The 26,618-nt window shown below is 45.5% G+C and overlaps 1 protein-coding gene across 1 annotated transcript in view; it reads right to left on the reverse strand.

The window, feature by feature from the left end:
* Positions 1-26,618, reverse strand: part of me1 (malic enzyme 1, NADP(+)-dependent, cytosolic) — a 67,970-nt gene that overhangs the window by 38,913 nt on the left and 2,439 nt on the right. Inside the window, exons 2-3 of the mRNA XM_076150583.1 lie at positions 5,639-5,772; positions 2,862-3,011 (exon numbers count right to left, since the gene is read on the reverse strand). Of these exons, the coding sequence (XP_076006698.1) occupies positions 2,862-3,011; positions 5,639-5,772 (284 nt within the window). The remainder of the gene's footprint in view (positions 1-2,861; positions 3,012-5,638; positions 5,773-26,618) is intronic.

Here is a 26,618-nt window from a genome sequence, read left to right on the forward strand (position 1 = left end):
GCGGTTTAAATGACTTCTAATGCAATAGTAGAGATCGTTTTACAGCTACCGACTATTATCATTTATCACAACTGAGCATTTCAGGTGTCGAAAGAAAAGGACACAACCCACATTTAGGGTGAAAATAGACAACAAACAACCTATAAGCTGGAGACAGACTAACCCCTCTCTGCTAAACACTTAAGATCCACTGTGTCGGCTCAAGAGCGAAGAAACTAATAAAAAGCGGCTGCATGTCCACTAATCTTCTGATCATATGAATGTGATCCTTTCTCCGGCTCTACTTCCTGCCTCTGCCTCATCTGAAGAGCGGTGAATCAAGTGTGTTTTGACACTTAATGACGCTCGACCTTTGCCCTGTGACACAGAGCCTGGTGTTGGGCTGTTTAGTCTGCGTGAGGCGGATCAGCTTGTTAGGACAGGCGAGACAAGGAAGGGGCTGCCTCTTCCACACAGTGGTCTTTATACCTGAGAGGCAGCGATTGGAGCCCTGATCTCCCTTCTGTTGAACAGACTCGCAAGCCGTCTCCTCAGTGGTCTACGCATGATATTTATGTAGAAAATCTGGGCTTAAACCCTGTGGCCCTTCTCTGTTCCTTCAATCCTTCTCTTTTTCCAGGCTTTGTTAGCAGAAACAACGATCCGGTCGAGCTTCTCTTCAGCACATTCTACTAACTGACCCCCTGATAGACATCCGAAAACCCCTAACTCCCAACCCCGGGGACTCTGGCAGCAGGACCTGGCCCACTATGCTGTGAGACTGACGGAGTGTATGAAATGACTCCTCCAGCCAGTGCGGTATGACAGGAAGGGAGCATGCTAGGAATATTTTCCACATAGTTCCGCCGGGCTGGAGAAACAGGGAATTTTTGAGGTAATTTGCACGGAAGAAGTGGGGTTTCCGAGTACTTGAAAGCACCCCAGAGCATTTATAATAAAATAGCTTGGACACAATTAGGACAACTGGGATTTCACAGTTAATTAAAGGCATCTAAGGTGGTAACATAGATGTATTCGGTCTGACTGTTCCTTTTTAACTCCTGCCCTGCTGCAATATTCATGGTTCACCCATTAAAGAAGACTTGGAAAATGATGCAGCATTACTAACATGACTAAATATCTTCATAATATAACTCCAAGAGTTTCCTTAACTGCATAATATGGTTTCTTTTATGTTATATGTTCATAATTTCTTGGTGTCTGCCTGCAACAACTGACCACTTTGAAGCCTCAGACGCATTTTGGCGGTGAATTCGGTTCATTTTGATAGCTGTGATCATCTCCTTTGGTCATAAGAGCAAAGTCACGTGATCAGCAGAGCAGATTGGAGGGAGCCAATGCTGTGTTAATGCTTTATGCACTGCTCCTCTGGTACTGCCCTGTGGTTTTGTTTGCAGTAAGTTGAGTAAATGAAGTACCTATGTAGTGGTATTAAGTTAAACTGACTAAAACCACAAGCTGGCAGTAGCGGATATTACTCTTACGCCTGGATTATACTTGAAGTTCATTATGTGCTGGCACGATGGCTGGCACATTTATCCTTACTTGAAGCTTTTATATATATGCGCTGCACGATTCTCAAGCTGCAGTACCTACAGAAACAGAGGGGTGGCAGTAATGTCTACGTTTGTCACGTCAGCAGCACAGTGACGTGAAAATTGGCTACACAAAATTGGCTAAAAGTTTTGAAGAGAAGCTCACAAAATAGGACAAGATAAGTTAAAAGGCCTCATGTTACATCTGTGTTGAAGAATTTAACCCTCAAGATTAAGATATTTTAGCATCTTGGAGTCCTGTCTATCATTGCTACAGCACTTAAATGAGCTTTACGGTGCCAACTTCTGCTGCGACCAGGCACAGGCGGTAAACTGCTGTGTGTGTGTGTGTTTCTCACATTTTAAAATCCTTCAAGTGTTCCGAGGCGAGCCAACAAACACAGCAAACCACAGCAAATTCTCTTGAGAGTAAAAGACAGCTGACTGGGGTGGTCGCCTCTTATCACTCTTAATAAAGTCAAAACAAACCCCACACTTGTACCACCTGGAATCAGACGGTGCAAAGGCAAACGAAAGGTTGCCCCCGAATGCTGCAATTAGATTATGAGCTCAATCGTCTCAATATCTATTAGTAACTTAGCTGAGGGAACGCCACTTCCAGATAGTGAAAGTTGGACCTAATGAACCTGCTTGAGGGAAAACAGACACCAGCAGAGGCGTGTGTGTGTGTGTGTGTGTGTGTGTGTGTGTGTGTGTGTGTGTGTGTGTGTGTGTGTGTGTTTACAGTAGAGGAGGAGAGGAAACCACTGAAATTCAGCTCGGAGCGCTGCCAGATCCACTCAAGGTGAACCCAGCGCTGATTTCAACGGCTTACAGTGGTTTGCCTTTGAGCCGAGCCGGAGTCTGACCAAACTACAGGTGAAAGACCAATTCAGGTTCAGCTTTAAGGACATGAAAGGCCAACATAGAATAAGGAGTTCTTGAGCTTTTGGCGTCTACGTCGTTTGCCAATTTCACTTGCAAACTCACCATTTACTATTCACTTGGAATGTTTGAGAGCATAAAACACACATGGAGCATAAATATGCCAAATATAGACACGGCAATGGAAGAAAATGTTGGCCAACAAAAACCACTGTAGCAAAAAAGTATATAAAACAACCAATATCGTAAAAAACTTGACAACTGTCGGAAACTGACTAGGTGGGAACAAGACAGAGGGAAGTGTCTCATCTTCATCCCCTGGACGCTTCACATCAGGGGAGAATAAGGTTCAAACTAGTCTTGGTGAAGCAAAATGAGTCTAATCTTTTGGAATATGCTTTTAATATGAAGGTTGTTAGGAGTTCAATGTGTGTTTCTCACCTGGGTCTCCTAAATGTGAGGCCGTACTGCTGGCAGGCCAGGCCCACAGTGGGGGTGTAAATGATGGGCATAAACCTGTCGATGTCTGACGTTAGCACCCGGTAAAACAGCTTCTCGTTGCGGTCCTGGATCCCCATCAGGAAGACATATCTGTGAACGACAGGGAGGGGAGGGGGGAGGGGGGGGAGGAGAGGACCACATGTTAATCTGTAACATCTTGTGAGGACTCTTACCTGGTGAGCTCGTGGAGGGATTATTGAACGCAGATGTTGCTCTGTGTTTGTGCGCGACTGGCAAACTGTGAGGAAACACTTTTTTTTGATGTAAATCATTTGTATCACGCTGTAAATACGATACATCTGCACCATCGCTGTCAACACTTCAGATTCAGATATTTTGCTTATGTTCCAGATACTTGGGAAAATATGCAGAGTCAAAATCTGCCCCTTCACATCACCGACACAAGCTCTTTGTTCCAATCCTGCATTGACTGGGAACTGGGAAGGTTTGCATATGACCCAAATTAAGCAGAGTAAGCCAGACGGGGCTCTATTCCTAATCAGAGAAGTTTCCATAGAGCCAAGAGCACAAGGTGCCTCTTGTTAGAGGGATGAAAAGCATGCACGCCCTTTCTCCTATAGGTCAGACCACTGCAGCTGCACAATACACCGTGGTGACAGTTGCTCTTACAGGAGAGCTATTTTCATATTAGTGAACCAAATCAGCTTCTGCCATATGCAATGTATCACCATTTAGGTAAGATTTGGGGGGTTTCTTTTTAAAGTAAAGGAGTTTTACATTACATTGCATCTTCTCCAAATTCTGACCAATCAGAATTAGGCAAATATAGACGCATCTTCCTGTCCAAAGCCAAAGCTCGATCACATAGCTGAGCATCATTCTTCATCGTTTTGTACAGCTGTGTGGGTGATACAGCTCTTTATATTAAAAAAAATCCTCATTTGGAAATGGAACCCACACACAAACACAGAGAGAACATGTAAACATTCAAATGGCAAATGAATGAAAGATTTAAACGGATTAGGTTTCAAATAAGACTGGAAATGGAAAAAGACAAAAGTTTGGCCCGTTGGTAAATTCAGGATGGAGAATGACATATTTCTCCTCTCAGCTCAACATTGGGATGACTTCACTCATCACTGTCAATTTATCTGTCTGACTCATTGAGCTGCACTATAATTTAAACCCTGCGTCCAATCAAAAGCTCTGCAGCTCTGCTTTCTGCTTTTACTGCTGTGGCCTCGCTGTTATTTTATTCGACGCTGGCAAACACTTGCGTCTCCCTTCTCAGCCTTAGAAGGGTCGAGCGCTTACCACACCCAGGAAACATGAATATTTACAGTGCGCATTGCTTCACACAGCGGGATCCCTGCCTTAGCCAGGCTTGTTTCCTTTATAGGCAACCTATTGAGGCAGCCAAGACACAATCTATCTCTCTCTTAATCCGTTTCACAGCAACACGGGCGACCGACCTGTTCGGCTCTGCCAGGCTCATTTTAAGATCGTTAAGGACACACTGTTGTCTAACACGGTTGGATATGAGGTTTCCATTTAGGTGTGTCGTTTTATACACCGCTGTGTTTTTGTTGGCAAAGCTTTTGAGCATCAATTTCCTGTGTTAGCAGCTCAGTCGCAGGAGGTACTTTGCTCACTCCATCATTCCGGCTCAGGAACGCATCATCAGCTCGGGACGCATTCCTGCTCCATTTCCCACAATCAATCAGAATAATTCAAAATGTTGATGAGAGGAAAATCACGCCAAGGCTGACTAAAATGGGAGCGGTGTGCAAAGAGAAACTTATGAGTTATGGATCCGACAAGTAAGTGACAGTGCCTAGCAGTAAGGATCAAAGAAGGATCTGGAGGAGACGGGGAACAGACCGTGTGTAAACATGGCAAGGCTTGAGGAACAGCAGGCAAAGGGCGATGCTCCGCCGCATCGACGCCCCAGGAGCTGGAAGGTGCTCAAGCCCCCCCCGGGAAAGATTCCCAGTGACACTGATCGGACCTGGGAACGGCACCTACAAGCTCTTAAAGACTGTTTTTCATTAGGGCAGCGATTAAGAAGCCGTGGTTCCTTGTTGACCTTAAATCCAATCTCAAAAGTGACATGAACGCAACGTACAAATCCCTGACATTCCAGATGACAGCTGAGGGACTGGACGGATGAGAGACGGCGATCGGAATAAGACGCTATTTCACCAGCAGATAAAATTCGAGCACTCAGCCTTCAATGCAAAACAGTCAAAGCCGGGCTGTGACTTCAGTCCAAAGCCCGGATCCCAGCATGTGGCGTCTGGTGGGAACCTCCTAATCATCATCCGGAGTAAAATGTTAGCAGGTGGAACTTTTAATAAAAACGCAAATGAACAATTCCTCCGTGTCTAATGAAGTGTAAAAAAAACAACACATATTTGGTTCCCTGTGGAGGTTCATAGAAACAGTTCAGGAAGCAGATGAAGGAGAGCAGGGAGGAGATGGAGAAATAAGAGGGAAAAAAGAAAGAAAGGGATTTATGCGGTAAAATATACAGTGTAAGGAGATGAATGTAGAGCTCAGAGGATTGATTGCTAATCTGCTCCTCATATTTTGAAGGCTTCCAGATGTAAAAACGTCTCTGCAGGCGCGGGGATAAACACAGTCTTCTCCCCCAAATCTCTCATTCTGAACGGATTGAGGCAGAAAGGAAAACAAGGACAAGACAAGCTTCGTTGCAATCTAAGTTATCAGGAAAGGGGGGCGTTCGTGGGTCTCACCTGTCCAGGTCGTCTTTCTTGATCTCGTAGTTCTTGAGCACTTGGAGGAGCTGCACCTCTTGGCTGAAGAAACATGGTGGCAGCAGGCCGTGGATCCCCAGCTGGAGACGCTCCTGCAGAGAGAACGCCAAACCCTGCAAACACACATACAACATACTTCTATCATTCTCCATCATACAGGCCTCCAAGTATCAACGTGTCATTCTGATCTAATAGACTGAGAATCAATGGATCGATATACGAGCTGGATAAACTGTGAGAGGATGAACTGGGAGTGAAACTGTGTACCAGAAGATGTGGATGATTGAGCTCCAGGTGAGGTAAGTGTGTGATGCATGGACACCTGCTGGGTTCTTCCTGACCCCTTGGTGAAAAAACAACTAAAGCCATTTTGTTCAGCGCTGTTATGAAAGCTAGAGGCTCATCATGGTAAATGTTGTCACTCCCTCTTATCTGCTACTGGGAGAATACTCGCAAGTCCTTTCTACTTAAACATTCTTGAGCGATGAGGCGAGCAGTGTGTGTGTGTGTGTGTGTGTGTGTGTGTGTGATGGGTGTTTGCTCTCAGAGGGGCTCCCTCTCTGTCACTCTGCGCTCGAAAAAGTCTGGCGCTCTGCTGTGATGTCCGCTGCAACGCGCGCAAATATAACACCCCGCACTAATGACCTGCTTCACTTTGACCTTTGACCTTGGCTCCGGCTTTCATCTGTTCACCTCTGACCTCCAAACTGGGAATATCCATAAACATACACACGTTTAGTGTCTGGGTTGTGACCTTGCACAGACTGACCTTTGAACTTCCTTTTGTCCGCCGGTGCAGACGACAATGGGTGACGTTTGTTAATGTGACATCACAAAGATCAGAGTGAAAGTACTTTGACTGTGTGTGAGGGAGGAAAGAACCGGGCCGATACAACCTTGTAACAGCGATTCGACAACTTATCTTCATAGTTTGTGCTTGTAAATACTGTTTACCATTACTAATATCTTTATCTTTGGTTATTTTGATACATTTATCTCTATGTCAGATGAGTTCATGTTGTTATTGTATGGCTTTGTTGGGTGCTTGATCAGATCCCAAGACACTGGAGGCCCTGGAGGGAAACAGGAAACCCAGAGGGCTTAGGAGAACATTTGGCGGTGTTGATGTCAGACCACGGACACGCATCCAAATCTCATTAGACTCATTATTTTATCAGACAGGTTTAAGGCAGATTTAAGATTTGCGTGTCCTGAGGCTCAAACGGAGACGGAGAGGGGAAGAAAACAAGAAACAAACGTGCAGCAACACGGCAGAACATCTGAAAGAAAGGGTTTTGTGTTTGCTGAGTGTCCCATCAGCCGTCACCAGCAGGTATGTGATGTGTGCATTGAGACTGAACGGCATGTACGCCTGTATGTACACACACATTCCAAACTAACCACGTTAGCTGGTCACTGACATTACTCAGGTTTGCGACGAGGAGCGCTGGTTATTTCAGACGAGTCCCGATTTGTCCATCGCTCGCTGAGACGCGCTGCAGCCTGTACTTAGAGAAACTCAAATAGACAGCAGCAGTGCAGAATTACAACCTTCACTCGTTTATCAAAAAAGATTTGCTATTTTTCAGAGCGCCAGCTGACATCAGGCGCAGCGTGTGTGTCGACCCAGAGGTCTGGGATGAATCGGCTGGCCCACGATGCACTGCTGCTCCGCCGTTCCGGGACGCAGCAGCAGAAACTTGGAGCATCTTAAAATACATAGCTGGGCTTAATATGAGGCTCTAAAACAAGACGCTGTCCAGTCACACTCTTTCATTAGCTGACGTACAATTAGAGCAGTACTCTGGTTACTTAGTCTAACTTTGTTTGAAAGGAATCATCCTGCTGGACACACACACACTACATGCATTACACTTTTAATTTACTTTATTTTATTGAATTTTTTTCCCTACCCTGTTACTTTTAGAGGAATTCCCCAGAGATCCGGTTTAAGTAAGTAAAAGTAAAACAGCTCGTGAGAGCAGATCGTCAAGTGAAAAACATGAATGTTCCATTTTCCTTCCGATTCCTTCCAAACTGAGGAATTAAAGGAAAAAGGGAATAAAGGTGTCAAAGGAAAGAAGGATGCCAATCACCAGAAGAAAACAACTACAAACAGGTGAACACAGGAAGAATGAACTACGTGTCCTGGACTCCATGTTTCTTCTTCTCTGTGTTTCCCATTAGATGCTGTGACAAACACTTGTTCTCTGTACTGTGTCTCATTAAGAACAATTACCCACACAGCTCCACAGGCCCTCAATGGCAGCCATTCAGTGTCATACATGAAATGGAGCCCGTCTATAGACTTGAGCCCCCAAAAAAATGACCAATTAAAGTCCTGAACAAAGGAACCGGGAGCAGCTTGGCAGCACAGAGGGGAACTTTGGCCCGTGGAGTGACTTCCTGATTAGGGATTCGGTTGACCGGGTCGGGGCCGGACACTGGCCGTGAGAGAGAACAGGGCCTTTTGGGTAAGGGAGGGGGTCACGGCGGTAAACATTGCCGCTGCTTTGGTTCATAGACTTTGGCTGGGCAAGCGTAGGAACTGTTGATGCCAGTTTTGACAGCTCTTTTGACTTTTGGCTCGACTGTTGGTTCAGAGTTTGCCCTCGTCCTCGTCGCATTTAAATGGAGCTGCCAGTTTGTGAGAGCTCGGCGTTCCTCTCTGCCCCGACTCTCTGTTTGTCTTTCATTCAACCTGTCCGTCACTCTGACCTTCTTAAACATGAGGGGAAGACATTCTCCCGACCTCAGATAAATAGTTTGTGAGGAGGAAACAAAAATGTCACTTCAAGTCAGCTGAAATAAGGAAGATGTCAATTACAATTAGACGCAATAAGATCATCCAACACAAGTGTGTGTGTGTGTGTGTGTGTGTGTGTGTGTGTGTGTGTGTGTGTGTGTGTGTGTGTGTGTGTGTGTGTGTGTGTGTGTCTGAAGATGGTATTAGTGCTATGCCCCTAAAGTAGGAAATACTGAAGCGAGTAAACAAGAACAAACTCGTTACTTGTTTTGTTGATATCAAGCAATTTGTTAATCAAGCCTATTACAGGTGATCTATGACAGCTGAGGGCTTTGTGCCGACCCATTGCCGCTCGAGGAAACATTGCTGTTGTAACACGGTTAGAAAAGATTTGATACACTTTGATCCTATCAACATATCTATGTGTGGATGTGATCCAATACTGCTGAGTGCCACTTTATTCCAGCAGCAGCTAATTCCACCTACACTGCCCATGCCTCTGCCAAACAGCCTGGTGTAAATAACGACTGTGTGCGCTGGAACGTACACACACACAAACAAACCCTCTGTTTGTTTGTGTGAATACAGGTTTTGGATGTTAAGACTGCTGTACGCTCGCTCCCTCTCCCCTCGGGAGCCCGAAACTGGGCTGGGCAAGGCACAACCCTAGAAAGCTTCCACATGGTTCCCGACCACATCTGAAGTGCCCGCGCCCTGTGCCAACACATGTGACGCCCGCAGCGCCGTGTTCCAGAAGCCGTGGTAACAAACCAAACCTGTAATCTCCCCACTGGGCAGTGCCACCCCTTAACCTCGGACTGCTGCCATGCCCACCCCAAAGCATTCAGCGGAGAGGAAACAGCTAATTAGTCCAGCAGATGGCTAAACAACCCAGATGAAAGTACAAGTTTCTTTTGATACTGATAAAATGCCTTTTTGTGCTTCCCAGGGAGTTCAAAGGGTGGAACTCCTGCAACCTTTTAGAGTGAGGACGTAGCAGTCAAACACTTTAACGCAGCCTTTTCATCTGGCTCAGCCGCACTGAGCTCAGTCGACCCAAGACGGACAGCAACGTCTCGCCCTTTGCCACGGTTTAGGTTTCCTCCTATCTGGCAAGAGTTGACTTTCAAACTGTCTGTCTCTCTTCAGCCTGATAAAGCATCACACCCCATCAAGTCGTCACATCTGTAACTCGGTCACCGGTCTAATATTAAGTTCAGAAAATGTTTACTTGAAACGATGTGCAGATAAATGCTAAGCGTGTGTGATAGTAGCACATGGGACTGTGGAGTCTGGACATAAACAAAACCACAGAATAAGGTTTCATGATCCACTGCTGGACCAAATATCTGAAACTACAAAGAAAATTGTGCTTACAAAGAAAACAGAAACCCTCAAAAGCTGCTCCACTTTGTTCTGGGCCTCTGGGGGAAACTTGAAAATGATGTAATTCCACACAGAGCTGTGATTGATTTGGCTTGTGAGATTCCCAGAAAAGACAAGAGGAGGAGGAGGAGAAGCTTTCAACATAACACAAATCGGGATTCCGGATAAATCTCTGTAAACCAGGTGCATGTTGCCATGTCTGGAACCTGCGTGTACCCCTTCCCACTCCCACTCTCTCCGTCCCCTCTGTCCTCTGCAACTCTGGTAGACGCTTGGCTCCTCTGCTGCGGGGAGAAACGGCCCGTCCCGATCGATCGAGCGACCTGAGCCGAACGCAATAGTAGCGAGGCCTTTACCTCCGTTGAGCCGAACAAAAACCCGCCGTCTCGGATCTGACACCGAGACAAAAGCCTACAGGCCCTTCAACAGGGAGAGGGCTCAACTGTTTGGCACCGAGACGTGGCCTGGCAACGATGTGTGCAGCCACAGAGCACTTATTCACCTCTGTGTGGGAGAGAAGATGGGAGTCAAAGCGCTAGAAGAGACGGTCTTCTTGTATTACTTGCTTATCAGCACAAGTACTTGCTGAACGTGATATATAGCGATAGCCATCTGAACCCCCTATTCCCTTCTCGTCTCTTGTTTTGCATTCAGCTCGTCTTGCTGCCAATGTGTTTCCCTAACGCTATCCCAGGTTAGGTCGGCTCTATTTATACGGCTCGTGAAACGCAGAGGTGTTCGGAAATGCCTCACACAGAGCGGAGAGCAAGCCCAGAAAAGGAAAACAGCACAATAAAAAGCAGGTAGGCCACATCAGACAGACCGCAGGGCCTTCAAAGGCACAAAAGGTGCAGAAGAAGGTCTTTAAACAGGAGGGGGGGATGGATTCTGTTTGGCTAATACTGGCACACTGAGTTAAAGCCATGATTATGGAAAATCAAAGAGTCCATAATTGAAAGACCCGAGCGCCTGAGTGTTTACTGCAGCATCCTGAGAAGCACAACAAGCAGAAACCACACTGCAAACTGCATTCACTGCTATCTAGATGCTTTGATATTACTGAATAATATAAGAAGTCGTGTGTCGTTTGGGGGCCCAAGTTTTCCAATTACAATTTACAATAGGCCTGGCAGGAAGTTGTCATGCAGCGGCAGAGGGAGACATGCAGGCTAATAACATTCCCCACAACTTGCTGAACACAAAGAAAATAACTATTAACTTGTATTTGGTTGAATTTCCTAACCCCGCACCCAAAATGTTATAGACTCGACAATTAAATAAAGGAGGTCTGTCGCTTCACATCATGTTTATCTTGTATGTAGGAACTTTTCAAGGTCAAGTCCTCATTTGCAGTCAAACAAATGTCCCAAGACTGAAGTCTACAGCCATATCTGTCTGATTTTATGTTAGGTTTATTATAATGTCAGGGTATGTCAACAGTACACAAACCAAATATGGGTGAATTAACAGGATTTAGTGGATTTAGCAGTAGCAGTTTCATTCCAGTGAGTGAAATGAAACTTAAGTGTTCATAACCTTTATGAGGACTGTGGGAAAGTCATCTCCAGCGGTGGAAGCTCGCCCGCAGCTTTACACCGCTGGATCTGGATTCACTTGTGCATGGTGATGTCAGAAAGCTGCAGCTACCCAGACCATGTAACCTCTGTGCAGCTGACCAAACAGGAGCAGAGGAGCGCCGGGCTAGTTCCCGTTAAAAAAAACGCCATCAGCGCCATCAGCGCCCTCGACTCCCTCTCTCCCTCTCTCCCTCTCTCCCGCTATTACTGCCACGTATTCTCCCCACGCCGCCACACGCAGACACCAGAGGAAACGCCTGTAGGACGATGAGTCGTGCAGGAGGCAGCAGCTTCTTCTTGGGAGTGGACAGTAAATGAGAAAAAAACACCAAGAAAAAGACAAACATGTAGTGCGGACAGAGCTTTGGCCTGAAAATAAGCAGGTTTCTTGCCTGGATGTGCCGGCGTAAGCATCTTTATTCTTAACTCCCAACAGGACGTGCAAAGTAATCCCATTTGGGAAACCGAACGCTCACGCAGGAGGCCTGGAAATACGGAGAGTCAGCAGACACTGGGTTAGAACCTCGCTATCACAGGAAGCCTCCCGATGAGCAAGCTGGTGATGCACACCGACTCTGGCTAACAGCTGGAGGAAAGAGTGAGTCACCGGCTCGTTCCAGGCTACAGTGTTTATAAACACACACATTCATGCATGCACACACACCGAGAGAGATATCCTGCAAAAGTAGGAATTTTAATGCAAATCCTCCGCTATTGATGGAGACGCTCGATGCACACACCAATTTGTTATCCCTGTTTGCTGATGCTTCACACACACACACACACACACACACACACACACACACACACACACACACACACACACACACACACACACACACACACACACACACACACACACACACACACACACACACACACAACCTAAACCCAGCCTTGATCCTACATCAAACTAGGTGAATCAGGTCTGTTTCATCCAGCAGCTCCTCACGCCGTTCCCCTGTTTGGTCAAAGGCAGGGTGTGTGTGTGTGTGTGTGTGTGTGTGTGTGTCTAGACACTATAAAAACAGCTTCTGGGGGTGAGAGAGTGTGGAGCCTTGTGGAATGACAGATTTATCCTGTAGTTATCATAGTTAGGGATTAGAGGAGGGAATCCAAAAAACGTAGATTAAAGGGCCCGGGGTGGGAGGAGAGGAAAGAGGAGAGGGACCCAAAACAGGGAAAAGCGCGGGAGAGAGAGAGAGACTGAGGGTCCTGGATCAAACACGGATGGGGGGGCTGCAGTACGTACTGGCTGGGACCAGTACTGCACAGCTCCTTTCACACTGGGAACAGCCAGCCCACCAGAATGATTACATAACAGCAACGAAAAACCACCAGAGCACTCCGCCACCACACTGAGCTCAGCCTCCCTCTGGTGCTGCTGCCACGTAGATAGAGATCTAGCCTGCAGCAGCCCTACACACACTCTATCACAGGCAGTTTGCGCTCCAATGTGGTTTACAATCTGTAAAGTGGCGAGGAATGATGTCATGCAAAGACTGTTTAGTGAGAATACAACTGTTTTAGTCGCTCTAAAGAAATAACAAACACTCTCCTCGACTATCTGAAGCCTAAATTAGTTTGTCACAATGATCGCAGACAGCGTTATGACACCAAACACCATCCTTTCATTATTAATACATGAGTAAATGCATTTGAGACTCCACAGCACATTCATACAAGTGTGTTAGTGGAGCAAACGAGTTCAGACTGAAGAGGAGGAGGAGGAGGGCGCACAAAAAAAGGTTTCCTACTTTCTTCCTCCCTTAACAATGTGGGAGATGAAATCAATGCTGACAGCTTCAGTATGAATCATAGCAGACAGGGAGGGTCTGCCTGAATCTCGTTTGTTGTTTGTTTCACTTGCGGCAGCTGTGTGGAGGTGAGAGCGGAGCGTTACAGAGAGGAGGAAGAAAGGAAAGAAAACAGTTTGGGTTTGATATATGAGGGGAGAGAGAGAGAGAGAGAGAGAGAGAGAGAGAGAGAGAGAGAGAGAGAGAGAGAGAGAGAGAGAGAGAGAGAGAGAGAGAGAGAGAGAGAGAGAGAGAGAGAGAGAGAGAGAGAGAGAGAGAGAGAGAGAGAGAGAGAGAGAGAGAGAGAGAGAGAGAGAGAGAGAGGCTCTTTCATCCTTTCATCCGTCCATCACCGCCGATGTTTCATTTCAATCGACACGACAGAAACAGATGAGGAGTCCGGTCTGGTCCCGTACGATGATGATGATGATGCGCCTCGGGATTTACGGGCTCTGCCTCGAACGCTGGTTCTACCTTTGATTGGATGGAAAGCAGGTAAACGCATTGAAGGTGAAACAAAGGGGAGAGTTCGTGCTTGTGTGTGTGTGTGTGTGTGCGTGCGTGTGTGTGTTCACGCTCACCGCCTGCATTTCATCTGTAAAGCACGGAGCGACTATTCATCTGAATCAGCCTGAGCGCTGGACTGTTTCATTCCCGACTCAACACCGACGCTCGTTTCCAAACCTGACCCCCCAAACGCCCCCAGGGTCCTCTCCTCTTCTTCTTCTCTTGTCCTCATCGCCCATAAATTCACTTTTATCCTCAATCCATCTGCCCTTTTTCTCTGGCGGTGCAATAAAGGAGGGTGTGTGTGTGCGCGTGGGGGGAGGTGTGTGTGTATGTGTGTGTGTACACTTAGGAGCATGGCTGCCGTCAATCACCCTGCTGTTGGGATAGCCCTCATACCACAAGGGCGTGGGGGGGCTTAGGATCAGTGTCAATCATGTGAATTACACACCAACATGGAGCCTCCACACACACACACACACACACACATGTTCCTGGGTTTCTTAAAATCTGTAGGTTTCATGGTAAACTAAAACCATATCTTAATAAAGAGCTACATGTCAGACGCACGCTTCACAGGAAGACATTTCCCGGGTTTCGGAGGAAGCGTGTCCAATGGCATCACTGCGTTCATTGTTCCAAACGCCATTAGCCGTCACTCGACACCGTATCAATTCTATAGGCATCAGCGATCGAGTGGAAACGGGGCAGAAACACAAGAAGGACGTCTGTCCTCACGGAATCATCCTGCTGTGGCTGAGACTCACACACACACACGCACTGACATGTGACCTGATGAAAAGTCTGTTTCTGGTCAATTCAGCATCCGGGACAAAGACGTGGGACGACCTGACGCTGTGTCTGCGTTACACAAGAGAGATTTATGTCTTTCAAATTGTAGTTAAGCTTGGTGATGTCTTTCACACACACAGACACACACACAAACATAGACCACTACTTTCCACATTTGGTGCAACAATAATGGACAGATACCAAGGAGTGTTCTCGGGGGTTTGCTGGGTTATGTGCGATTTATTGAGGACAAACATGGGATTGTTCATCTCCAGAAAAGAAACTTGGCAGTGGTGGGATTTCAACCCACGCCTTTGAAATAACTGGAGCCTAAATCCAGCGCCTTAGAGCCCTCGCCAACACTACCACATGCCCCAAAAATAGGGTCAACTACAAACACGTGCAGCCGGTATACAAGTGAGTGAGTTAAAGCCGAGTTCAGATCCCTCCAGGTGTGCTTCTATAAGGCGTAAGCACCGACCTTTCTTTCCCCTTTAAATGGGAATATTTTAACCAAATTATGAGATAGCTACTTATAAATCCAGCATCTGACAGTAACCATGGCAACGCTGCATTTGAGTTGCACTGCTTAACCGTGACATGAAAGCTGACACGTCCCTGAATTCAATAATAACGTCTTATGAGTGTCGTCAACGGACACAAATAAACTGTCCTGTCTGTTTGAGTTCACGCGTTACGCCGACACTGAGCTGTCAAACGTGTTAAGCTCCAATTAAAGCTGTTAGACGCTCTTAAGACAACGTCAGGAATCATTTTCCTTACAGTGAAATATTTGGAAGGTCTGTAAAAATACGATAAAGTGTAATTACCCCTATTACAACCAGATGATATGACAGCGTAATAACACTATTTTACTTTTCTTCAAACTCCCCTCCCTGCTTCATTTAAGATTGACAATGTTGTTTAAGAACCTGAGGCGTTTTGACACTGAAATTGCACTTCATTACGTCTAAATTAAGACTGTGAAATTGTTCGTGACGCTGTTATAACACCTCCTGAAAGCCACGGCTACAGAAGACAGCTGATCATATCATCTTAAAACTTTTTCCGCAAATAGACAGCACAGGGCTGTGTTGATTCACAGATGTCATAAATCCTACTCTGCTTAGGTGATTTGACTTTCATGTGCCGGTGGGCTGGCGTGGGTGGGTGGGGGGTTTTATTTTGCTGAGTCACTTCAGCAGGAAAGGCAAACCCTGCCTCTTAGCTGGGACATGACATCATCAAACAATCCTGCTGCCAATTTGCCCCGTCGCTGTTTTCACCACACTGCTGTCGCCTCCCTCGTTCCTCTGACCTACTCCCCTACTTATGAATGTGCTCCGTCTGATCTCCCAGCCCGTCTCTCTCACACACACACACACACACACACACACACACACACACACACACACACACACACACACACACACACACACACACACACACACACACACACACACACACACACACACACACACACACACACACACACACACACACACACACCACACAGACTCATCCGTGTGTTTTTTTTACTTTGGAATCAGCTTAATCAGGGATTCCTCTTCAAGCTCGGGGACCAAGACATCCCGTCTGATTATTCAGCTTCCACATGGCGAACACATCTGGACATCTGTGTGTGCGTCAGAATGAGTCCAAAGCTAATATAAGCACTTAAAGAAATGCCTGTAAACTGGGGAGAATGTACACATTGTGTCAGAACGGGCAGATAAGATCCATTTGGGCCACTTTTAAACCATCCGTCATGTGAGAAAATTGGCTTTGCTTATCGTCTTATTGGTGAAGGGAGGGGGCAAAATCAAAACAGTAAGACGTTTGCTATGCAGGGATAATGAAGTAATACAGAAGAAGACATTCAGGATGTGTTACTAGTCACAGTCTTCATTTGAATAATGAAGAATAATGCCAGAGGAATGTGGATTGATTGGAATGCAGCTCAAGACAACAACTGATGATGACGAGCTGCCTTCGCACTGATGATCAACAGAACGGAGCATGTTAAATTTGACGTGTCGCGCCCTTTACAGAGCTGAGATCAGAGCTGTTTTCTGTGCGATCATGGTTATTTTCAGGATCAGATGTGTTTCAGATGTGTTTTCAGTACGACCACAATTAAAATGGCTATGATCACGATGACACACACATAGAAAATGCATCATTCAAGCAGACTACTCAAGATTTGAAGCAGTGACATACACACTTTCACTATGACTTGGGGCCAAACATCCATCTCACAACTCCACACACGTCAGAGAATGATACTGTGACCTTTGCCCTCTGACAAACATGAGTGATTTTCTGTTGAAAACACGACCGGTTTGCATTCCCAAACCTCCGCCTGCTTCTTAAACCGCTCCTCTGACACCTCACACACTTTTTTCAATTCGCCACCGTGCACATAGAGCATCTAAACTACACACAACAAACCTCACAGTAAGAAGTGTGTGTGTGTGTGTGTGTGTGTGTGTGTGTGTGTGTGTGTGTGTGTGTGTGTGTGTGTGTGTGTGGACATGGTTCTCTCAGGGGAACCTTGAAAGACTCCAGAGCTAGCTTGAAGTCGCTCTATGCTATAGTAAAAAGGGGGAAGTTCCCTCTTGAGTGGATATTCCATCACAGTCAGTTGCAATGAACCTCCAGTCATAAACTTCATTGCGACACTAACGTTTGCTCGAGTGTCCGCTAATGAGGGCCGCCACATGAAAAGAAGAAGGCCGACATTTTGTTTCTCCAAAGCATTAATCATCTTAAAGCGATGTCAGAGTATATAATCTATACGATGAACAGGCTGAGTTAACGAGTAGAATATCGCTTTCCAACCACACGCCTCAAGGAGAGTTGAGTTTAAAGTTCAAAATATTCCTTCAGCTAATGACTCAATTACTTTTTGTGCGGCGATACAAGAAAACCCAAAGGAGGGGTTTGTACAGGAAACGAAAAGGCGACTGAAGTTCTTGTAAGTGAGCTTTTTTGTGAATTGTTTCCTCACATTACTGTTTAGTATGTTGTTTTGCATACAACACAGGATCATATCTGAACACCCAGGGGACCGACACAAGGTTCTTTGTTCTAAAAGGCAACGGCGGGAGAATGACTGAACGCATGGAAAGGACCAGAGCTGGCGCAGGAATCTGAACCCAGGGCCTTTTTACTGAGGTTAACAGTGCAAATAACAGAGCAACCGTGTTGCCATTCCCCTACAGCCTATTAGAATCCTCCTAAACACCTGTGAATGTGTTGATTTAACCGACTGTAACAATGGCAACTGATGTACAGAAACATTTGAACGGAAAATAGTGGAATAACTCAAGCAATTACAGTATGTTCACTAATTTATTGTTATTGTAGGAATTTTACAAAAGTGACATCTGGTACCTAAAGTATCACATGGAACACGCCCTGTCTCAAATCTGAACTATACGTCTCATTTTCCATCTTGACATTGTTCCATAATCACACGCTGTAGGTGCCTGTGTGTGTGTGTGTGTGTGTGTGTGTGTGTGTGTGTGTGTGTGTGTGTGTGTGTGTGTGTGTGTGTGTGTGTGTGTGTGTGTGTAGGGGTTTAAAGACAGTCAGTGACAGCTCATTATCTGCTGGCTGGCGGCTCCTTGTGCTAATAGAGCATCAGCGGTCAGTGACAGACAGGACTGCACAGTTAGACCAATAAACCTGCCAAAAGCGAGAAACACCAGACCTCCTATATGAAGAACGAGTCAATCCGAGGGGTCATACGGTGCAAGAGCAAGATGTGAAACAATAGTGTAGAGGCCTTAATTATAGCCAGAAACAACCGAGCGCAGACTTTGGTGAAAACGCATTAACCTTAGTAATTACAGTGTTATACCATTGTTATTATATACTGTACGTCTGGCCTGTGCGTTCATTTAGTAAAGGAGTGTGCCTGGGGTTTTTAATCACCTGTCTGTACAATTTATAGTCCATGTCTGAGATTTAAATTCACCATTCACCCATTTTCCTTATAAATGGTCAGTCGTGATCAGATCAGGTCAGCTGTCAGAGGAAACACGCTACAGGGTGTGAATCATTTGCAGGGATGAATCGAAACTGTGAAATATCTCACAGAACAAATATTTGTCTCCGAGTTAATGTAGCCGGTTTGCAAGTTTTATCGCCAAAACTCAGGATTCCTGTCCGGATGCTGGTGAAGAAAGGGATTTTCAAGGTAAAGTTCAGCAAAATGTCAGGAGATAAAGTGTGAGCAGTAATACAAACATCCCCCTGCGTAATTTTTCTCAAATAAAAACCTTATTTATGGCAAATTCGGCTTTTCCTCAGAGTCAGACAACTCCTTTGAAGAACATTTCTTCAGTAAGGAGTCATTTTCTGATTCTCCTGTGGGATGATCTCTTTTCTCTTGACTTATTTAAAGATACTGACATGTTTATGAAAAGCGGAGACAGGCTGCAATTGAATGCCCCATTTGCAGCCACTAAGACAAGCAGAAACCCTGGAAACAGGTTGAATGATCTCATTCCTCTGAAAATGCCACTTGCTTTGGGAGACGGTAACACTGAATATGAGCTTTACTTGGCCCTCGCTTCTCCTACGTCTTTCGTGTGGAGCCAGAGTCAACCAGGTCGCTCTATTGTGTCAAAGTGGCGAGGCCTTTTTGTGCAAAGGCCAGATGCCCCCCTCCCCACCCTCCCATCTGTTTCCTGCTAAAATGGCAGCATAGCAGGGTTCAAGAGGATTGCCCTGAAAACAAAGCCCTTTAAATCCATCCCTTCCTCTCAGGAGGAAGAGAAAGAGCAGACATCAGCTCCCATGCATCTCTTCTCAGGATCTTAAAGCCTGACTAAGCCTTTTCCAATGGATGCCTCCCAACAAATGTGCCATGAACGGCCTCCATGTGCACTCTCATGGTCTTTAGCACACTGAGCATGTTGGACTCACTCTTTGTTCACAGAGCCAAATGTATTAATCAGAGATGTTTTATTTTGTGTTTTCTCTATAAACATCTCAGCAGTGCACTAATGACCATCAGAATGTGATGTGGTTGGACTGGAAAAACACAACATTGACTCAGACCCCAGATTACTTGTTTGCTATATCTTACATGCCACATATCTAACAAAATTAATACTTAAACATACATTAATTTATATTTTAAATAAACCAAGATATCATGTAAGTGTCAGGTGAACACATAGTGATGCATGTAAAAAGGAGATGTAGCTATTATCTGATAAAAACAATTTAAATATTTTCTCAGGATTCAAAATGGAAGAAAACATTTTACAAAAAAGTATAAAAGTATAAATTGGGCTCACATCACAATTTACTTTAATTTTTATTTACAAATCCCGCCATAATCCAGAGTCCATCTCAAAATCATATCCTCTGTGTTCTCTTGTGTTCTCCTGTGTTCTCCGTGCTCACTGGCCCGTGAACCCATGTGCTGAGATGAAGCAAAGACTTTTTGGCACCAGGTTGCGCAACAACAAACAAGCATCTGTTATAAAGCTTTTGAGGTGGAATAAAAGAGTATATATCTTTTCCAAATCTGCTATTAGAATTCAACTCGGCGTCTAATTTATTTCTCATTTTCATGACTCATCAGATCCAACCCCGCCCGGATGACCTGCAGCAATACTGAGCACCGAGGTCGACCGAAAGCAAAGTCTTGGATTCCTCCTCCTGAGCAAATATGCAAGCGCAGGGCTCTGTAAATCAGGAGGTGTCAACTTGTGAATGTACAGATACGTTTGTTGGTCAAACAGCCTTGAAAACCCAAGACACTGTTGACTCAGGGAGGGCAGCCAGCACTGGGGAGGAGGTAGCGGACATGCAAGACTCTTCAAATGCAGCCGATCCCCTTGAGGGAGCCTTTTCATGCCGCACAGTCCAGGTCCCTTTGGAGCCTGAGTATTGCCGGGAAAGTGTCCAAGCCCCAAAACAAATCAGATACTTTGTGAAGCCTTGGGGCCAATCATTTCCCTCCTCCGGGGCAGTGGCTCTTCATTCATTAGACAAGCTGAGTCTCCACTGCTGTAATAAGCACCGGCTAATCTCTAATAAATCTGTTTTGCGTCTCACAGATAAGGCCAATCCCATTTGATACGAAACCTAAAACTAACAAGGTTTGTTGTCGACGCCCAGAAGGAAACATTTGGATATTTTTGTACCAAAGAATGCCTGGAATTAAAGGGTTGGAGGGATGAAGAGGAGGACTGACTGTTGATATGAATGTTTCTCAGTTTCTCTGCAAATCTTATTAGATCTGAAGCCTCCCTGCTCACATTCACAACTTCAATTTGGAAGACTCAGCATCAACACTAAGAAGTAAACATTTATATTTAGCCTTTTAGCAGACACTTTTATCCAACACAAGCAAAGATCAAGATACAGTAGTCCGGAGAGAACAACAAGACTAAGTGCCAAGAGGCAAACAAACTAAGGTAAGGAGCCACCCAAAGACTTATTATCTTAAGAAAATATGAACGTAAAAGAGGAGAACACAACTATTCACAAGATAAACATCTTTGCTGTTAACATGCAGGAAATGCCATATAGCTGTGAGTGGTGAAGCTGGAGCTCATGGTCAGTGGGAAAGGGCAGATCTCTTCCCTCTTCGAAGGAACACGCCTTGTTTGTCTAGAATCTGGGAATGATGGGAGTAACTAGAGTCAAGACAGCGCTAATGCAACGTGGGAGTGTTTTCCCCGACCTTCTTGACTGACACATTTTTGCGCCGTTATCATGCAAAGTCTGTCGGGACAAACCAAAATACCGACGCTGCCTCGGTTATTAATTTGCTTGCAACCACCGAAACCCAAATCAATCAGCACAACATTTGAAGTCCTGATAGCGATCACTCCAGTACTGAAAGAAACTATTTCACATTGCCATTAAAAGAAAACTATTACTAAACCATTATTGTTGTCTGCGTGGTGACATTTGTGTTGAGACACGGTGACCTCCACCTCTTGCACCAAACAGTGCAGACAAAAGCAGCATTGAGGAGGAAAAGAGCTCCCAAAAAGTAGCGAGAGGAGGGGCTGAAAGAAGTGAGATGCTTGAGATGAGTTTCATAGGAAGGCAATGAGGCTCAGACTGTCTCCCTCTGCCTGTGTCTCTGTCTGGGACAGTCTAATGGCTTCTCCATTGTCCGCTCGTGAATGAAAACCATCTTACAGAAAACACAAAAACAGACCTAGAGAGGAGAGGGCTTTTGGATGGAACTGGGGCTGAGCAACGTGTTTGTGTGTGTGTGTGTGTGTGTGTGTGTGTGTGAAAGTGAAATTCGCATCGGCTGTGAATGTGTCACCTCCTTGAAATGCGACGTGTGTGTGTGTGTGTGTGTGTGTGTGTGTGTGTGTGTGTGTGTGTGTGTGTGTGTGTGTGTGTGTGTGTGTGTGTGTGTGTGTGTGTGTGTGTGTGTGTGTGTGTGTGTGTGTGTGTGTGTGTGTGTGTGCCTGGGTTGGCAGGTGTCACTTGAGGTGAATTACGGGAGGGGAGCAAGTATGCACTTTCTCTCTGTCTGGCCGATCCACTCCAGTCCATCAGAGGAATGTCTGGTCAACTGTAATGCGTGCGGTCAACCTGAAACACCTGGCCACACCTGGGGCAACACACACACATAGACACACACACACACACACGCATAGAGTGCTGTCGCCCACCTAGTGAGAGGGATTGACAAGTGCAGCTGCCTTGCATGGAGCCTGAACAGAGCAGCGTTTGTCTCATATTCCCCACGCAGTTAATTGAGGACTTGTAATCTTACTGCAGACTTCATTGAACCCGACCTCACAGAGCCACTGTTATACGTTTCTAAACAGCCTGTGGTGCCACATTCACACACACAAGATGTTCAGGGTGCAGGAAATCAAAGACTTTTAAGTGTCCTTTTAGATCTTGATTGAAGGTTTAAATGTCATTTCAAGATCAGAGTACTAGGAGGACTTTTGGAGGACTCAGAGCAAATGTAACATGACAGCAGACAGACATGATGACGTAATGAGTATTCCCAGCGCTGTGGAGAAAGTTAAGTGAAGTTGTTTATTTTAATACTGCCACCGTTAACACAAATACCCAGAGGGCTTTAAATCCTGACATATTACATCCCGTGGACAGACAGAACACCAGAGACATGATGAATAATGACTCATTTCAGACTAACATGCATTGCCATCAGCCATGGGAACCCTGGCTCGCATAAACAAAGCATTACTTCACTTCACCAGCACGGAAACAAAGCGGAGCAGTCTAAGCAGAGCAGAAAATAAACTCTGTCCTCATATGAAGCCGACACTGTGAGTCAGTGGGAATTAATGTTACGAACCTCCAAGGAGTCCAATAGCACCTTTTACCAATCATGACAGAGCTATTTGTATTAGAGTGTGTGCTGGTGTTCCTAAACTTTTATCAGGCATTGTTGGGTGATTTAAACTGGCTGGAACTCATTACACGTTGCATGGAATCTCTCTACCAGATCAATCGCTCTTCTTGTAACCGACAAAGACATTGAGGGAGAACTGAAAGAGACACAGGAACACTGACACAGAAATGTTTCCATAGCAGAATTACAAGCCAGACATTTATAACCAGTTGTTTGTTTGCTACATTAATTCATGTAGGTCTGGGTTAAAAAGGAAAATGCAGTTCTGGTGAAAGAAGAAGTCAGGGAGTGTAGCAGCCAAACCAGAGTGGCCCTAACACCAGAGCCTGATGACTTCCAGTTGTTTACGGCGGGGTTATCAAGACTCAAATGCATTATGAGGACTTTTGGCATACCAGCACGATGCCCAATCAGATACGCTGTTGCTCGGCGCTTGCCAAGAACAGCCATTCTCAATTGAAGTCTTTCATCTGACACGCCATCCTGCAATGTCATATGTGGAGCCTGTAGCTGCAAATGGGGCATCCGATTGCAGAGCTGAGGTCTGGGTTTAAGTTCCACCGGTTTGTTCATCATTCATAGGCTGGATGGCAGCGATTTCAATACCTCAATAAACAAATTGTCGCTGTTTAATCAAGGGGATCGCTTTTACTTTCGGGGGGGCGGTATACCTGCCAACACCATTATGCAAGAAGCTTTTCCTATCTGATACGTCTGATATTACATTGCTGCTTAGTACAATGGGTCATGACAGCAGCTGGTGAACTGTGGCGAAAAAGCAGGTCCGGGGGGGGGGGGATATTACACGCCATTACCACCCATGTGCTGCACCGGGGGTCTCAACAACAGAGACGGTAACGGTGAGTTCCCTCTCTGACAGCTCCATGGCGCCTACAAACTTTGACACTTCCCTCCTTGGTGTTTGTATCATGCAACTGACTTAGAAAAAGAAATGTGATGTAATACTGTAGGGAGCCTGTGCATCCAATAAGTGGAGTTCACACGGCCCCAAACTGCCCTGAAAGCTTTTCCGAGTGTTAAGTTTTGAATTTACCCCGACGACACTTCTGTTTGGACACGCCCCTGAAGTAAGAGGCTGACGAGTGAGCGTTTGGCCACTATCCAATCTGTGTGTGTCTGCCAGCTCAGGGCTGATACAGTTGGCCAATCAGAACACAGTGCTTTTTGGAAACGGGGTCTTAAAGAGACAGTGCCTAAATCTACCTATGACTCAGACAACGGAAGGAATAAGTTGGAAAAAAATGGTTTGCAAAAAAATGGTGGCACATTTTGTATTGTACAGCCTCTTGAAAAGGATGAAGCTTTGACCCATCGTAGAGCCTCTGTTTGGAACCTACATGCAGAAAAATGCTTGATAGGAGCTTCCTATCACTTTTGTTGAGACTTAACAGTAAGGACTTTGTTGAGAATTAACCAAAAACACCGCCATCTAGAGGTCTAGAGGTCCCCTTACCTCCACCACCACGTGCATAATTCAGTGTTTCAGGTGAAAACAAATCCGATAGGCTGCTATGAGAGTTTTGAGCGAGGTTGGTTGTTGTTGTTTTTCAAGGCATTGGCAGGCGGAAACGGCGTCAGAGCGACGTACTGAGGGCCGGGATTCACACAGATGCCTCATTAATGCATGATCAAGCGTAGAGACAGAGGACGTCTGTGGAGCACGGCCAGCACCCTCTTCGTCACCACAGTAAACCCTTTCTGCACGCCCGCCCCCCGCACCCCTCTTCATCTCCTTATTGCACAGCGCACACACAAAAAAACACACATATAATATCCGGTTCCACCTCTAGAGACGGAGGAGTGTTAACCAAAGAGTGGGGTTGCTAGGGGTGAAGTGTGTGCGTGTGTACACGTACTCACAGCTGTTTTGTACGTATATGCTCGGGTGTGTGTGCGCAAGCTGGACGCAGGGGAGATTAAAAGGAAATCGAACCCTGTGGATGTGAGGACAGGCCGCTTTCAGAACTGCGTCCCTCAGCATCAATTAGCAGGTTTGTGCTGTGAGTGGCTCCTGTTGGGGTGAAGTGGGGCAGCCGACGGAGGTAAACACACCTCATCCCCAGGGTTTGCTGAAATCAGAAAAAGAGCAACAATGTGCCACTGCTGGAACCACAGAAGGCTGCCTGTGCCTGGCCGCTAACACGCTTTAGCAGTCATTTCCTACCTTCTTCTCCAATTTCCTCGCCCCCGGTTCATGTACGGGGCCTGACAGTGGCGGCTTCACCTCGCCGCATAAGAAACCTATTTACTGCCATCACTCTGACCCGCCTGTTTCAGAGAGCCTGTGTTTTAAGGTCGCTTTCGGGCAGCTGATTAGAGGATCAAGCCGATCAGAAACAACCGCCTTCAGCCAGGTTTAGCCGAAGGTCTCTATGAATATTTGTGGCTTGGTGGGTCCTCAAACCACAAAGTAAGGCTGTTTAAAGATAAAAAAAAAAAGGACATCTAACATACTCTTTGATTGACTTTTGGACAAAACTGCAATTGTACAATACATGGTTGCTTTTCAATCGCACCGATGGCCACATGCCCTCATTTTAATGATTGGAAACGATTGAGGCAAAGTGTTTGTCAGTGTGAACTGAATAAACACTCTCCAGATGTTTGGAACACAAGGCTTCATTAATCCCTCGTCTGTTCCAAAACAACAATAAGGCAGATTCTGAAGAAACAAAGATCAAATGTGAACTTTAACTCTTAACGACGCTCTCAAAATGGGACGGCAAGGGAAAAGACATGTTTTAAAATATGAGGTAAAATGAATTTGATGCCTTTGAAAGTATTTCTTAGTGCTATTTATGTGAAATTCAAGGCTGCACCCAAGGTTCTAGATGTGAGTGTCTGAGGCCCAGCTCATAAGAGACCTTCATTGAAATAGACAAAACATAGTGTAACATCCTAAGTGCTGGGCCAGTCATGCTTCCACACGAATTTAGGTCAACTAATCTAGAAAAACTGGCTTGTACACTGCAGCCATTCAGGGGACTGGAGGTGTAAATTGAGAAGTAAACAAACAGCTTACTGGCCCAGGTTTAAGGGCTGAAGCTGCAGGCCTCCTGATTGACCTCCAACTACAAACAGCCGCCCTCTCAGTCTGAGGAGTGCGTTTGAAAAGGAAACTGTCTCAAATCGGATCAGTTTAGGCTAATTTGCAGAGAGGAAAAATAAAATAAAAAGCAGAGGAAAAACAGAAAAACACATCTTAATTACATGAAACCATCCCAACAATTAGGTTAAAGTTGTAATTGCTAACATCGGTTTTCAATTTGCACAAGCAATTATGTGTTCTGACACCAGAAAGGGAGGATTCATTGAATAAAAAGAAGAAAATGTGAGTAGATAGCATGAGCAGCACCAGCCACGACGACATTAAGAAGGCTAAAGAGTGAAATCTGTGCATGTAACAAGTAACAATGAGGACAAAACAACAAATGTACACGTTCGTCAGTGCTTTGACTGCTTTTTCCCAGCAAATTTGTCAAACCTAAAACTAATTAGGGTGGAAGGGCTTGACATGGGTGCAGATGTGGATAGAAGCAGAACAAGGATTTTTTTTAAATTACTAGTTTGTTTATACCAGATCGTACTGATGATTTGTGGCTGCCATATTAGGGCCTTGCCTGCTTTCATTACTACACCCACTGGTTTGGTACTCTTGAATTGAAAAGGGTGATCTAATTTTCTATTCACACACACACACACACGACACATACAAGGTTGATGTGCAAGATGTGGTCTCAGTAGTGGAGTC

Source organism: Genypterus blacodes, unplaced genomic scaffold (assembly GCF_046128005.1).
Source record: "Genypterus blacodes isolate CSIRO-AG114 ecotype Tasmania unplaced genomic scaffold, CSIRO-AGI_Gbla_v1 ptg000052l_1, whole genome shotgun sequence".
Classification (NCBI taxonomy): domain Eukaryota; kingdom Metazoa; phylum Chordata; class Actinopteri; order Ophidiiformes; family Ophidiidae; genus Genypterus; species Genypterus blacodes.